At 39.9% G+C, this 16,716-nt stretch overlaps 1 protein-coding gene across 4 annotated transcripts in view; it reads left to right on the top strand.

Moving 5' to 3' along the window:
- CUL1 (cullin 1) overlaps nt 1-16,716 on the top strand; it is a 95,269-nt gene that overhangs the window by 60,570 nt on the left and 17,983 nt on the right. For all 4 annotated transcript variants that reach the window (XR_002829257.1, XM_006088710.3, XM_014455835.2 and 1 more), the window contains 2 exons: nt 3,864-4,026; nt 4,901-5,031. Coding sequence is in view for 3 of the 4 variants with exons in the window: in XM_006088710.3 (XP_006088772.1) it covers nt 3,864-4,026; nt 4,901-5,031 (294 nt within the window). In the remaining variant the exon portion in view is untranslated. The remainder of the gene's footprint in view (nt 1-3,863; nt 4,027-4,900; nt 5,032-16,716) is intronic.

Genomic DNA, 16,716 nt, shown 5'->3' with positions numbered 1-16,716 from the left:
GGCCCCCTGTTTAAAAAGTTTGAGGACCCCTGTTTTAGACCATAAGCACGCCCCAAGCAGGGCATTTGGTAATCCTCACCCGAGGATATTCTTCCATTTTTATTTATTTATTTTTTTTGAGAGAGAATGGAAGGGAGAGGAATAGACACAGAGAGAAAAACATCAGTGTGAGAGAGGCACATTGATTGGTTGCCTCCCACACACACCCCGACCAGGGGTCGGGGAGCAGGCCTGCAACCAAGGTACATGCCCTTGACCAGAATTGAACCTGGGACCCTTCAATTCAAAGGCCAACACTCTATCCACTGAGCCAGGCTGGCTTGGGCGGTAGTCTGTTTTTAAAATCAGGCATGGAACCAATGGCAATGTGAAGAGCAAAGATTTGTAATGGCCGGGGTGTTTTCAACCCAGTATGGGCCTGCCTTCCAGGGAGCAGGATGCTTCCTGCATCCTGGTTTTCTTAGAGTGGATTTCTTTCTAGAGGGCTAAAGGTTTGGTCCAAATTGATTGGATCTTATCATACATGATTTTCATCACATTCAGGAAGTCCTTATGCATAGAATCTATGAGCACAAAGTTGCAATTAACCATGCAAACAGTTCTGCTCTTACCTACACATAACTTTGCATCTCAAAACCGGGCTATAAGTCTAGTTTTAAATCCCCACTCCACCATTTACTAGGGGATTGACCTTAATCTTTTGTTTCTCAGATTCTTCATCTGTAAAATGGGACTAATAAGCTATTGTAGATATACATGTTATATTTGGCAAACAGCAAAGCATGATGTATTTGTTACTATACTTGTGCATTGATCAGAATCTCCATATGTCTGGGTGTGTGCAACACCATAGAATAAAGATGGCCCATTTTATTCAGTGACTTAAGGTGGAATTATGTTTATATTACAACATGTTATCGGGAAATAGAATACAAAACTCATGAACAATACTGAGATAAAGCGTGAATATCGAGAAATTCGTATTCTGCTTTCAGCAGCCAAATTGGACTGAATATCCACATACTCTGGGGGTCTCTGTCCTTATTTCTGTGTTATGAGTGGAAGGTCTGGAGGATCTTTGGCTTCTCTTTCTAAGGAGGCTTCAGTGAATGAGCAACCCTGAGCCACATCAGTATTTTTTTTTAATATATTTTTTATTGATTTCAGAGAGGAAGGGAAAGGGAGAGAGAGAGAGAAACATCAATGATGATGAGAGAGAATCATTGATCGGCTGTCTCCTGCACGCCCCCTACTGGGGATCGAGCCCGCAACCCAGGCATGTGCCCTTGACCAGAATAGAATCTGGGACCCACCCCTCAGTCCATAGGCCAATGGTCTATCCACTGAGCCAAACCGGCTAGGGTGCCACATCAGTATTTTAATGTATCTTGCAGTCTTGTCACTGAGACTAATCTGAGCTACAAAAATATCTGACTACTCTAGGTTTCTAATGTCATTTTAAAAACTTTAAAAATAAACTATGTCTTACTTCAGCAATTTTCAACCTTTTTCATCTCATGGCACACATATACTAATTATTAAAATTCTGCAGGACACCAAAAAAATACATTTGTTTGCTGATCCGACACAATAAAATAGGTATAATTTTGACTCATTCACACCAGGCAGTTATCTTTGTGTTGGTTGTCATTTTTAAAAATTTGACAATCGAAGGGAAAAGAGGTGGGTCCCCTTGACTAAATAGTCAAGTATTGCATGTTGTTTTTTGTTTGTTAGTTTTTAAAATATATTTTTATTGATTTCAGAGAGGAAGGAAAAGGGAGAGAGAGATAGAAACATCAATGATGAGAGAGAATCATTGATAGGCTGCTTCCTGCATACACCCTCACTGGGATCAAGCCTGCAACCTAGGCATGTCCCCTGACTGGTAATTGAACCGTGACCACCTGGTTCATAGGTTGACGCTCAACCAATGAGCCATGCCGGCGGGCAAGTATTGCATGTTTTTAAAATTTTGCAGCACACAGGTTGAAAATTGTTTCCTTACCTTTTTTTGTTGTTGTTTTTACTGCAAACTGATTCTAATAGAATTATTAGGGATAGGACAGTTATATTTAGTCATTTTGAATTTGATCTTGGTATTCTAATATACTTTCCTCCAATCCTCCAAGTACAGTGACAATCAAGAGCTTGACTTAAAATCAACAAAGAATGTCATGCCTGAAACCTAATACTACAACAATATAACACCTAGGACCTTGGTTTCTTTACTTGTGTGTAAAATAAGTGATTGCTGAGGCCCCTTAGGTACCAGTTACGGTTCCCTTCCCTCTGGGCTGCTGCAGGAAGCGTTTATAGAATGCTTCTACTTTGTAGACCAAGAGGTGGAGAGCCTGTGCCCCCAGAATAAATCAGCCCTGTTTGGGAAGGGATAAAAGCTTGCTGCCAGAGAAGGCAAAGTTTTTAAGAGATGAATTTTTGCTGCCCAAAGTGATTATGTTCTTCCAGGAAATGATTTAACTTAAGACAGAAAGTGGCACTTTGGGGTTTACATGCTCTATATTTCATCAGCTTTAACTCTTAAAGTATCCGGCTTAATGAAATATTAGATAGGAAGCAGCAGGTTCTTAACGTAGAACTTCTGAGTTCAAGCACATAAAGATCTCTTAGTGTTTTTTAAAATAACTTTGTAATCAGAAAAAAATACACGTTAACTATAAACTTTTTGGAAAATATAAGTAAAACAAACGTATAAGCCTGGGACGCTGTAATTTAACTAATTAGCTCTTATTGAAAACTTTAAGTTTTTTTATTTCTTCATTTGTAAATTGTTTTTTCCTTTTCCGTGTTTTTATTTGGCTATACTCATTGATTTTTTCAGAGATTATATATTAAGGATATTGACCTTTTGATACATACTACAAATACTTTTCAAGTTTATTTATTGTTCACAATTAACTATTTAGAATGTACGTGGATCTAACTTCTGTAGTTTAAACAGTTGTCTCATTGTTAAGTCTTGACAGTTGCAAGTTCTAATTGGGGTTTTTTTATTTTATGTTTTCTTGGCTCTTGGGTGTTTATTCTTCCAGTTGAATTTTTCCAGAGTTCTCCAAAATTATGCCAAATTTAAAAATCATTTGGAGAGTATTGGCATTCTTATATTACAAAGTATAGTTTTTGTCTCTCTTATTTCAGGTCACCTGAATAATTTCAGATTATCATTAAAATATCTTTTTTGCTTTGGTAATTTAGTAGTTCCTCAGTGAAACTTTACACCACGCATATTTTTGGTGTGATGTATTGTAAAATTTATTACTTTGATTAATTTTGCTATTCTGTTAAATTGTATCTTTGTGTTATTTTTCTTTTTGAAGGGCAATGTGAGAAATTGAGACTCATAAGTAATCCAGTAGATTTCAGAGGTGCATAAATTTAATGATTGGCCAGAGATTGGCCATAATGTTTTTCTTAAAATTTAAAAAAATATGTAATTACTAATAATTATTTCCATGTGGTCATTTCTACTCCAAGTAGCTTCCAGTCAAAAGTAGTGGTTCTTGGTGTTCTACATATAGGAAGTGTCTATAGGTTTCTCAGTGTCAGATAGAAGTATTACCCCCAAAGGTGAAATGCCACACATAAAAGGAAGAAAATGGATCATTATAACCTCATTAAGTCATTAAAAGAGGAGTTTGAAGGGGAAATGTTATATTGCAGAGAAAATGGAACACATCAGGGTCCCCTTAAATATGGCTGGGATTCATCCTAAAATCAAAGTACCTCGCCCCTTTTTTTAAAATAGTTTTTTATTAGAGTATGTTTGTGAGTTTTAATTTGCCATTTTCCATTTAATAGTTTAAAATAAAAAAGAAATCAGACCTCTCACTTAACTCCTCCAGGCAGAGGCCCGTCTGCTCGAGGAGCAACGGAGAGTGCAGGTCTACCTCCACGAAAGCACTCAGGACGAGCTAGCGAGGAAGTGCGAGCAGGTGCTCATCGAGAAGCACCTGGAGATTTTTCACACAGAGTTTCAGAACTTGCTGGATGCTGATAAAAATGAAGGTGAGCCTCTGCGACTCCAAACCTGTAGATGCTTATTACGATCTATGGTTTTGAAAGTGGAATTCTTGACTTAGAGTTAACAGCATTACAACCATCAGTCAGTTTTTAAAAGATTAATGTCTGAGTGTCTACCTTGTTGTATTGATTTTGGACCGCTGGAGAGTGTTTTGGGTATGACTTGGGGAAGAGCATCTTTTCATGTTTAATTTGAAATATAGCTTGTTCTACGACTTTAGCATTAAATAATATCACCCTTAATTTCTTATTGAATATTTTTCTTTTGAAAATTCTTCAAGATGAAAAGGTGATTGATTATTTTGCCTTTCTCTTATCCCTCCCATGTTTTACTGGGATGTGTTAGGAGCTCAGTAAAAGATTGATTTGGGGATTTGGGATTTTTTTTCCTTGGCCGTCGTAAACTAACCACATGCCATACATACAATAAATGAGGAATTTTGGGGCCCTTTTGTGACTCATTTGTTTATATAGTTGAGATGGATATTTGTATCTTCTTTAATTATTCATTTTGTACAACAAATGTGTGAGTGCCTATTATGTGCTAGGCATAAATTTTATTTCAATGCTTTAGGAAGCATCAGATGTTTCCTGACAAAAAGATTTTTGTCTATTATGTTAGTGGATTCTTATAGTAAGGGGGGAATATAAAACTTATAAAAGCATGACTTCATTGTTATTGCTAGTTAAATATGTAAATGTTAAATACAAAATATTTTATTGTAATTAAGTCTTATTAAGTTAACTTAATAAGTTAACTTATTTCAGCGTATTGTACATCTCAGTATAAACACATACTTAGTGGGGTGGATATGCAGAGTTCACCTCAGTGCATAAAGGTGGTGCCTTTTTCTTTCAGATTTGGGTCGCATGTATAATCTTGTATCTCGAATCCAGGACGGCCTAGGAGAACTGAAAAAACTTTTGGAGACACATATTCATAATCAGGGTCTTGCAGCAATTGAAAAGTGTGGAGAAGCTGCTTTAAATGTAAGTACTATTTAACTTGAACTGCAGTTGGGCTTAAGCGTCTCTACGTGTGAACTGCAGGTGTGTGCAGTGTCTTCGTTCACTAGACTCCCAGAGAGAACCTCGTGTGGCTTTTTCAAGACGGTTCACAACACCTATGTAGTAAACGCCTCCAGAAACTCTTCTCTGGCGCTTTTTAGGCATTAAGGATGTCATTTCTTTATATATTTTTTCCTTTATGTCTTCTCACTATTACATTCTGTACACAGAAGATTTCTTTCATAGAAGAAGCAGGCTTTGTCACTCACAGGCCACAGGCTGTGCCTTTCAGGAGCTTTGACCTGAGAACTGCTCTCCAGTTGAGGGTCACAGGGCTGTTTGCCCTGGAAAGGCCCAGAAATGTATAGCATTTCTCCTCCACTCACCCCACCACAGGAGTTGAATGGAATATTCCTTCTAGATTACCTTATAATTCAAGTAATAATGTTACATAGGAAGTATCTGTGTCTGAGACAGGTACGTTGTCTTCAGTTTTGTCCCTATTGTGAACTTCAATTCTAATAGTGTTTGGGAGAGCTAATGGAGAAAAGTTTCTAGAACATAGTGCTATATCTGCATCAGATAACTTTTCATCTCTCTGATTTTATTGTGTTTAATTATTTTTTACCATACTACTTTTTTAAATATGTTTTTAAATTTTTTTATGTCCCTGCTGTCTTTGGAAGACTTCTTTTTCACTTTTTTTTTAAAACTATGTTTTTATTGATTTTTTTTTTAGAGAAGAAGGGAGAGAGAGATAGAAACATTGCTGAGCTGTTGGCTGCCCCACACACACCCTCTACTGGGGATGTGCCCTGCCCAGTAATCGAACCAGTGACCTCTTAGTGCATGGGAGACGCTCAACCAACTGAGCTACACCAACTGGGCTTCCTTCTCCATTTTTAATTACGGGGGTTGCTGCCTCACTCGCCGGATCTATGACTTACTAGGGGGAATGAATGTAAACCCCTTCTTCTAGGTTTATGAAATAATTTTACACTTACATGATGGGAAGGAACTGGCTTAGTAGTGGGTTTTGTGAAAAGGTTCTACAGGTTTTAGTGTAAGTCTAAGAATGAAGTCCTAGCCCTGGGACATGAGTGGTATGGCAGTGGAGCCATTGAGTGCAGACCAGGACAGCCTGTTCTGGTGCAAATCCCAACACACACACACACACACACACACACACACACACACCCTGCTGGGCCCTCCCCCCCAATCCCCGGCACTAACTGGGATCTTCCTGTCAGTTTAAAAAGAATAATGATAGTGACTATGTAAGGGGTTTTATGAATAAAATAGTTGTAAAGTGGTTATTAATTCCATGTGCTCAGCAGTGATGACTATAGTTTTTACCATTGTATACAATTTTAATTTTATAAACTTTTCTTACATCTTGACATTCCTTATTGCAAACGTAAGTGTTCCTTTTAAAGGGCTTAATATACACACCCATGTGCACATATGTGCATGTGATCCAGAAGGGGCTAACTTGATGAACATACTGTTTCAATAATGTAAGGTGTTTTCACAGTTACTAAATCAAAGCTCAACTTCGCAGTATGGGCACAGAGACGAGTTAAAAGCCAACTTTCCTTGAAATGAGTTCAGTGCTGAGTCTGTTTCTTCGGATGTGGATTAGAGTAGTTCAGATAAATGAAGCAAGTGTGCTTTTCCATGTAAACTGTTGTATATTAGATGTGAGGCTGGCTTCAGGGCACTTGTGTTCTAAGTGAATATAGTTAGGTTAAAAATATATATAATAAATTACTTTTTTTGTTTTCATAAAATAATGGAGTATTATTTCTGATGTCTGTCTTTTCCAAACTAGAGTAAGGTCCTAGATTGGAGAAGTAATCATTCTGTAATTCTCAAGTACCATTGTTTTCTTTTTCATTTGGATGCAGTCAGCTGACATGGTCAGTGAGTCTTGAATCGGATGTTTAGTTTTTCATAGCCAGTTAAAGCAGAAGTCCAGCTTCTGGGTAAAATTGTTTTTCTATTTGTGGAAACTTCATCTGCCAGCAAGAAACGGCACAAAGAAACCAGCAGTTATATTTTACTAGAAATTAAGCCTTTAAATAGTACTTTTATTACTTAAATGTCATCCACTAATTAACATGAATTGAAAAACCTAAACAAGGTTTTCCCCATGAAGAGTAATTGTATAAAGAGTAATTGTGACCATGTATTACATCTGCTTTAACTTTAAAAAGTCAGATTGCTTTTTTAATACATTATTGATTATAATTATTATTTCCATGAGAACTTTTTGTTGTTAATCCTCACCCAAGGATATTTTTCCATTGTTTTGGTGTTTTTTTTAGAGAAAGTGTGTGGGGGAGTGTAGAAACATTAATGTGAGATACATCAATTGGTTGCCTCCTGCACACGCCCCATCCTTGACCAGGAATTGAACCCGAGGCCCTTTGATGTGAGCGCTGATGCTCTACCACTGAGCCACACCAGCCAGGGCTATGAGAACCTTTTCTGTTGAACTCATGAAACTGTTTTGTTGTTGTTATTTTCCCTAATAAAGAAACATTTTTCTTTATGAAAGCAAGTACCTCTATTTTCTTCAAAGGAAGTTTTTTCTCCCTGAATTTTTGTTTTATTCTCTTATTTCTAAAGTCTCAGTGGACTCACGAGTTTGCAGGGCCATCTGACTGGTGCATGGGTGCTGGCACAATCTCCAGGTCTGAGTTACACTGCTGCCTTCGTTCACCTATGATGGGAAAGTGCTCCGAACTTGAAGAATCTCAAGAAAGAGCATGTGTACCCAGTGCTTAGCCTGGCACATAGTAGGTGTTTAAATACTTGTAAGAAAGAATCAATACAGCTGCTAAATTGTAATTTTCAGTAGGCATTAATTTTCATCACATCTGTGGTAAAATGTAGCAGATATGTTGTGACACAGCCATGATTGTTTCTCATAACCCACTGATGCTGAAAAAACAAAACAAAACAGTAGATTGTTTGAATTAGTAAAAACCATTACAATTATTATACATAATTTTAGTGAGGACTTAATTTGAGAACATAATTTTTAAATTTTGAAAATTTTTGCCAAAATAATTGAATTGGGTCATAGTATATGAGAATCATTTCTAATTAGCATATTAAATATCATAGAATACACTGCTTCAATGATTTTTTTAAGGGCTAAAAAGTTTGTGATCTAGACCTGTGATTTCATTTACACCATCAGTTTGGTTAGAAAGCAGTTCTGCTGCTAGTTATATACTGACCTAGACTGAAATTATTACAGGTTTCAAGTTGGTAATGTGATTCAAATAATAATTTATGTTAGAAACTTCAATATCTGCTTAAGAATATTCTTAAGGCATTTTTTTTCATAGTTAAAACGATTTAAAACTTAGAGGCTGTCCCTGAATACCTGACCCTTGTGGAGTCTCCACTTCACTGGCAGTTGCCCTCAGTGAGGTTTCACTAAGGAGCTGGAACACCTGCTCTTTCTTGGACCTGTCCTGACACCCAGGCCACTCAGGGCTCCAGGAATTGGGGTTGTGGTCAGGGCTCCTCTTCGAGTTCAGAGGTTTCTAGGCTGAATGACGCGGACACAGGTCAGGGGGGGTCCCTCCCACCCACCATTGTGCAGGGTGCCAGGTGTTTGGAAGAGTTCTCTCAGCTTTACAGACCCTCCTAGTAGCGGTTATTCCTGCCTCACTGAGGTACTACAGGACAAACCGGCATATTACATTGGAAACCTTGTACACAGAGAAAGAGTCACAGGTGCGATTTAGAACTGGGTGAGTGCTGAACAAAGGAGCAGTTAAGTAACTTTTTAGTGGGTGAGTTTCATAGGCAGGTTACCCCGTGTGTGCCTTCTGGACTGAACAGAGAGAATGGGCAGCATGGTACATCAGCACATTTTACTCTTCATTGAAACTCTTTTGTAAGTCAGATTGTGAAGGTGTGAGCTTGCACGAATGGGTCAGAGCACTATAGATGTGTTCAGTCCTTGGCAATAGTGAGAAAATAATCGTCATTAAAATGGAGGAGGAGGGTGCGCTCCATCCTCTTCAGACTCTTAGGGGCATCTTGAAAGTACAGCCCACACCTTCAGGTGCTTATGTTAAAAAATGGAAGCGCCAGTATGGTTGGCCCTAGGCAGGGATATATATATATATATGTATATGTATATGTATATGTATATATATATATATATATATGTATAGAGAGAGAGGGAGAGAGATTAGATATATAGATTAGATATATAGATTAGATATAGATTTTTTTTATCTCCCAAAACAACTAGTTACATGGTGCTGGCTAGTGTTGCAACTCAGAGGGCCAACAAATGTTACAGATAAAATTGAAATCATTATTTTCGTTCATTCAACAAGCACTTATGGCATTCCTTAATGTGAAGAATTCTCCATTGATATGCCTCTCATTGAATTCCCGTGACCTCATTTCCAGTTGGCTGTATTTAGTTGACTGGTTCAGTTTAAACACACGTCTTCCTTCCTCTAATTCTCAGCACAAAGGTGGCAACTGGGTAGTATGTTTCCCCCTCTCGCCCGCCTTCTGCTTGGCCTGTGGCAACATTAATAATCTAATCCTATATAATAAAGAGGTAATATGCAAATTGACCCTCACAAGATGGCTGCCTACCACCAGGCCGGCAGGGGGGTTAGTGAGGGACGACCAAATGACTGAACAGCAAGCTGCATGGGGCAACCAAGCCGGTGGGGAGCAACCAGGCCAGCAGGGAGGGGCAGTTGAGGGTGACCAGGCGGGGGGGGGGGGGCAGTTGAGGGCAATTAGGCTGGAAGTGGGGGGGGACTAGGCTGGGGGGGGGGGGGCAGTTGAGGGCAACCAGGCCAGCAGGGGGGGCAGTTGGGGGTGACCAGGCCTGTGGAGGGGAGGGGGGGGAGTTAGGAGCTACCAGGCCGGCAGGGAGGGGGCAGTTGGGGGCAACCAGGCAGGCAGGCAGGTGAGTGATTAGGAGCCAGTGGTCCAGGACTGTGAGAGGGATCCCGGATTGGAGAGGGTGCAGGCTGGGCTGAGCCCCTCTCCTCCCACCTCCCCCACCCCTGGTGCACGAATTTCATGCACCAGGTCTCTAATGTGGGATAATTTCCTACTGAGTCTGGATACCAGTCAGAATTCTCTCAAATCAGGAGGCAGCTGGCCCGTCACCTGCGGCAACAGTGACTTGTCTCAAGTCTGCCCTTTCTAAGGAGTCAGAGCCTAGACATGGCATTTCCTTGCTCTCTGAGCATTTTCTTTCCAGTCCCAAAGCTGCCATCTCAGGCTGGGCCCCATTACTTCATCTCGCTAATGATCTTTCATCTCTCCAGTTCCCATTTATTCCTCATAATACTGAGCAGTTTAATCTTTCAAAAATGCTAATTAAAGCATTAACAATTTTATTCCACATTCATTTGTTTTAAACAAGGCAAAATACAACCTCTTCCTTACGATGACATATTAAATCTATAATACTAAACAAAACTGTCTTCTAAGTTGCCTCATTCTGATCAGCTTCTTTTTCCAGTAGAAGTGTTAGCTCCCAGTGCCCTCAGCACCACCCACTCTGGTTTCCCCTCCTTCCGTCACGTGGCCTGCACGGTGCTCCTGCCTCTCGCAGTGTCCCACACAGTGTGTATTGAAGGTGGTGGTGGTGGTGGTGGTAAAGAGGAGACAACTACTATGTGGCCACCACCTCCTCTCCAGCTTTGTCCTTATTTATTTATTTATTTACTTACTTACTTACTCACTCTTCACCTGAGGATATGTGTATTGATTTTAGAGAGGGAGGGAGGCAGAGAGAGAGAAACATCGATAAATTGCATCCCATAAGTGCCATGACCGAGGATCAAACCTGCAGCCTAGGTATGTGCCCTCACTGGGAATCAAACCTGCATCCAATTGGTATACAAGACAATATGCCAACCAACCAGGCCATGCAGCCAGAGCTCCATTACTCTTTATTCACATCCTCTCCCTCACCTAAACGGATGGATCCTCACTGTTTTAAAAATACACCTCTGTGCCTGCCATTTCTTCTCTCTGCTTAGACACAGACCTTTTTTCTACCTGTTACATACCTATTTATCTTTCAGGATCCAGCTTAAATGCCATTTCTTCCATATAACCTTTCTCTATCACCCCTTTGAAATAATAATAGCATGTTAGACTATTACGTGACATTCACACTACTCTATGTCTGATGTCTGTGTAAGAGTCCTCTATAGGGATGGCTTCATCCATCTTTGTGTCCTCAGGACTCCACACAATGCCATGTACAGAATAGTGTCTCAATTTACTTAGGTTTTAATTATACTCCTCATTGTTCCCAGCAGGAATGAGGGCGGCATACACAATATATAAAAGACAGCGGGAAAGGTGAAATAAATTAGAGAGTAGCAAAAATGATAGGAACTAAGCGAAGCTAAGTGTGAAGTAGTGCTTGAAATGCTTGGGGGAAGTCTGGTGCTCATTAGCGGCGGGTCACAGATGCTCCTCCAGAAACCAGTCTGGTAAGAGAGTTTGCCACTGGAGGACAGTCAGCTCCGCGACTCAAAGTGGTCACAAAGAGTGGGCCTGGAACTTGGGAATTCCTGGATTCAGAACAGGATACTTTCCCCAGTAATGTGTACAGTCATCAGCGCCACACTTACAAGTAAATATGGCATCGGATCATGGAATGGCTTTATATTTTCCATGACATCCCTTATAGCAAAATGCCAAAATAAAGCTCAGGAACAGCCAAATAATGCAGACTTGTAAGTATTTGCTAATGAGTGCTCGGTGACACAGTTGATTCCATATTGAATTTTTAATTAACACACAATTCCACAGCAATGGGGGTTGTCATACTTCCCTACAGAGAGCTGTGTGAATAAACATAAATCAGGTTTTAAGTGTTCCATCACTCCCTGTCTTCAGGGGGACATGAAACCGCATCTTGATTTAGTGCCCCAGGTTTACTGGGACTGAGATATAAGCCAACATCAGCAGATGTGGGCTTGTGAACGCTTGGATGTCCAGGAGGCTGTTAGTCTAACAGTGGGGGTGCTAGGCTGTAGAGACAGGGAACAAAGGAGTTTATTTGCAGCTTTGAGAGAAATTGGGTGCCAACATGGGAAGGGCATCTCAGGAGCTGCTGGGGCTGTTGCTTCCAGGACTGGGAATGCTGGTGCTTATGAGAGGAAGCACCTGAAATGGAGAGTTTCACAGGCAGAAGTAAAATCGGGGAGCTCTGACCAACATAGTTTCCAGTAGAAGACTAAGCGGTGAATCTAGGCCCCTGTCAGCATTAGGGGAAAGTTGTGTGGTTTGGATTGAGAAGTTGAGTTAGAAATCATTGTAAAAGCTCGATTGCACCCTGGCCAGTTTGGCTCAGTGGACAGAGCATTGGCCTACGGACTGAAGAGTCTGGGGTTTGATTCTGGTCAAGGGCATATGCCCAGGTTGCAGGCTTGATCCCCAGTAGGGGGTGTGCAGGAGGCAGCCAATCAATGATTCTCATCATTGATGTTTCTATCTCTTTCTCTCCCTCCCTCTCTGAAATCAATAAAAATATATTTTTAAAAAGTAGAGTATAAAATTGCTGATATGGGACATTTAAAGTACTATCTGGCTCCCAAGATCAAAGATGAAGAAGGGTCTTAGGCGGTTTTAAAATCCAAGAAAACAAAACTAAGCTCTTTGAGAATTGCTTCTGAGAATTCAACATGCTTTTAAAAGTCTCTTTTGTCACCAGATTTGTACCTGAGTACATATGTAGATAATGTTTTCTGTAAATAACCTATTTTCCATTTTTATAACAAAGGGTTTTGACTATTAATGCAGTTTTTAATTGTGTGTTTTTTTCCAATTTAAATAAAAGTTGTTTGAATTTCAGATATCACAGGACAGTGCCTTCATTTGAACCTTGACTGTTGCAAGTATCCTAGGGAATTCACAATTAGTGCTACCTTTTTTGTGTAAATGTTATATATATTTTTTTCAATCTAGAGCAGCCAGATATAAATACATTAGATATAGCCATAAAAAGTACTCCAAATGCAGTAGGTGACAAGATATTTGTGAAGATTCAGTTGTCAAATTTATTTTTGTATTCTCACTTGAGCTCACTCACGAGCTCAAGAAATGAATGGGAGAATAAACAAATTCTACATATTTCATTATTTTGTCTTTTGTAAGCAAAAACTAACACTTTTTCAGAAACTTAATGTACTCAAAGTTATGTCGGTTTATAAGTATTGTTACAGGACTAGTATTGTTACAGGACAGTGTTTCTTTAGCCTAGGAACCTTTTACAAGACTTAGAAGAGTCACTAGATCTGCGATAGGGCCCAAGGAGTGTTTGCAAAAAGTTTTTCTCCAGTATAAATAGCTTTATTTGAGACTTACTCCCGTAAAGGATGAAAATGGCTTATCTCTTACTGGTGTTGGGTTCAACCGAGAAAGTGAAAAGGCCCAGCAGTTGTGAAACAGGCTATTTAAACATTCCCAGTAATTGTGCTTACAAGGTCACAAATTGGCATCCTATACACTGAAAGCTGTTTTATTACAATCCTTTTTCCCTTATATTTTATGTTTGGATTAAGTAACTGGTTTCTTTGTTGTACCTGGACTTGAGTTCTAGTGATTGGACTTTAGAACTCACTGTATCCAGTGGGTAACCATTACCTTATGTTGCCTGGGCGGAAGGAGATTGGCAGCAGAGGGGCCTGATGGAGTTTTTGGAGTGATGAAAACATTTTATCTAGACAGGTGATGGTTCCAAGACTGCATTTGTTAAACCTCATCCAGTTGTACTTTTATGTAAATTATACCTTAATAAAGCTGACATTTAAAAGCTTCAAAAATAAAATAAAATAAAGTAGCTCGACTGCATTTGAACTTACATGAACAGAGTAACTAACAGCAGGACTGGGTGCTTCTGGCAGATTTTACATCCAAGGTTCCCTTTCTCTTCCAGAGTAAACTGCATAAATAACTTAGTCCTGATTTTAACCATTCTGTGGATGGTAATAAGGGAGAAGGGAGATTATTCGTGCAGTGCTAAAATCAGCAAGGGAACCTCACATTGGCATCGAACTTGGCCTTGATGACAGGAGATGAAATACACATCCATAAAATTTTAACTTGTATGAAGAGGCTGGGGTGAGAAAACCCTAAACCGTGGGGCTGATTGTACTATTTTTTATTTTGAATATGTTTGAAAGTTTTTTAAAAAAAGAAGTTGCCAGTTTGGATGCAGTGGATGTAGAAAAGGGAAAGAGGCAGAAAGGGAAGGAGCTGCTTGAGGGTAAAAGAAGCCGTTTTGTACGCAACTCAAGACTAATTACACAAAGAATGAGTGGAAGCTGATGTGTAAATGGTTCAGAAGGCATAGAGCTAAACTGGTGAGTTTATTTTCTGTCTTGCCATGGAGTGGAGAGAATGATCATTTTCTCGAGAAGAAAAAGCACACAGGTGTCCATTTTTAGTCTAGGATAATCAGGCTATGAAAAGATTCGTTGTTTCATATTTACATTCAGGATAAACTCTTTTTTTCTTTCATCTGTAGGGAAGACTTTAATCCTTTCACAAGTAAGCCCATTATGGGAGCCGCTGCTTGTCCAAATCTGACTTTATACCCACATCAGACTAAATTTTGGGTTAATCTTTGCCATATATTTTTAATTTCTGAGTTGGCCCCTGCTTGGCTCAAGACCAGAGACTGCCCCTGACCTGGTGTCTCACCAGCAGCACCTGTTGAGATAAGCAGCCTCCCTCTTACCTCCTGTGTGCACTGTACCTCTTCCTGAGCTCACTTCTGAAACATCATTCTTTTTTTTTTTTTAATATATATTTTATTGATTTTTTACAGAGAGAAAGGGAGAGGGATAGAGAGTTAGAAACATCGATGAGGGAGAAACATCGATCGGCTGCCTCCTGCACACTCCTTACTGGGGATGTGCCCACAACCAAGGTACATGCCCTTGACCAGAATCGAACTTGGGACCCTTGAGTCTGCAGGCTGATGCTCTATCCACTGAGCCAAACCAGTTAGGGCAGAAACATCATTCTTCCTCTTAAAGAAGTCACAATTTTTCCTGGCAAGTCTAACTTAGTTCCACTTTCAGCTCTAGCCTGTTTGGCTCAGTGGATAGAGCATTAGCCTGCAGACTGAAGCGTCCCGGGTTCAATTCTGGTCAGGGGCACATGCACGGCTTGGCAGGCTCAGTCCCCAGTAAGTAGGGGGTGTACAGGAGGCAGCCAATCGATGATTCTCTCTCATCATTGATGTTTGTATCTTTATTTCCCTCTCCCTTCCTCTCTGAAATCAATTTTTTTTAAAAAAAGTTTAGTGTTTTCACCTCTGATCACTCAGTGCGTGGTCAACTTAGAGCTCAGCACGTATAGAGTAACTAAAGGGCGACGTCTGTGTGAGCGAGAACGCAGGGGATAACCAGGGTGGGATGGGGGCAAGGGCGGAAATAAAAGCCCAAAGTTACACGACTGAGACCAGGAATTTGTAGAGGTTTAACAGAATCCACAGGTAAAATCAGTGTAAAGATTTATTAATTATAGTCTGAGACTAAGTAAAAAGTGGCCCATGGACCGAGGATAAAAGGATGAGAATAGAAAGTGCTGGGAAAATTGTTAGGTTTTTGTCTTGGCATTTTAAACTTTAAATCATTCTCAGTCAGAAAAATTGCTGATTTCTGCGGATAGAAAGAGGTTGGATGATGGAGTAGAAAGGCCCATAAGAAAATGGGAGAATATTGTACAGTGGAACCTCGTTTCTCGAACTTACTTCATTCCACATGGCTGTTCGAAAGCCGAATCATTTTTTCCCGTTGCAAATAATGTAAATTGAATTAACCCATTCCAGACCCCCAAATGATTCCATTTTAACCTTTCTTATATACAGTACACATCTAATGTACTGTTTAACCTATAAATAAGCACTTTAAAAACAAAAAGGACATGAAATTTAAATGAAAATTTAATAAAAAGGAAAGGAAATGTACAGTAAAAATGAAAAATTAATAATATTCACAGCACAATATCCTGAGGTTTTAACAGCGGTAAACTGACTCATACTCCTTTGTGGCCTGAGAGGCTTGTGACATCATATAGCTCTCAGCATGAAAGGTTGTCAGGTTGAGAAACGAATTGTTTGAGATGGGAGACGTTCAAGAATCGAGGTTTGACTGTATTAGTATTTGAGCCCTCTCATTTATCTGCCAGTTTGGTGTGGGGTTTTTCTATTAGTTAATATCAAATTCAATTAATTTTATTCCCTATTGCATACAGGCTGGCAATGGGGGAACGGCTCAGAAACACACTGAGTGATGGGGAAAGCCAACCCAGGTTGAAATTTCCACAGGTCATTGTCAAAGTGTGTAATGTGTATGCCTGCGGATTGTTACCCGTTTTCTCTGCAGTTGATGGTTTGTGGTTGTTCTTTCTCTGAAATTCTGCTCTGTTTTGTACGGAGATAATGTTACTCCAAAGACCAAGTGCTAGTGCTTATGGGGAAAAGTCTTGTGCCACCCCCAAAGAATTGCATGGTGTATTTTTGTTAATCGGTGAGATTTCATTTCTTCCCTTTTCCTCCTCAAAGTACAGTGGCCTCGAGGGAAGGCCATCAGCATCGAGCGAGGCCCGTGTCCTGCGGTGCTCTGTGATGGTGAC

The sequence above is a fragment of the Myotis lucifugus genome, unplaced genomic scaffold (assembly GCF_000147115.1).
Source record: "Myotis lucifugus unplaced genomic scaffold, Myoluc2.0 scaffold_51, whole genome shotgun sequence".
Classification (NCBI taxonomy): Eukaryota; Metazoa; Chordata; class Mammalia; order Chiroptera; family Vespertilionidae; genus Myotis; species Myotis lucifugus.
The sequence above is the reverse complement of the archived record's forward strand: the minus strand, read 5'-3'. Positions and strand labels throughout refer to the sequence as shown.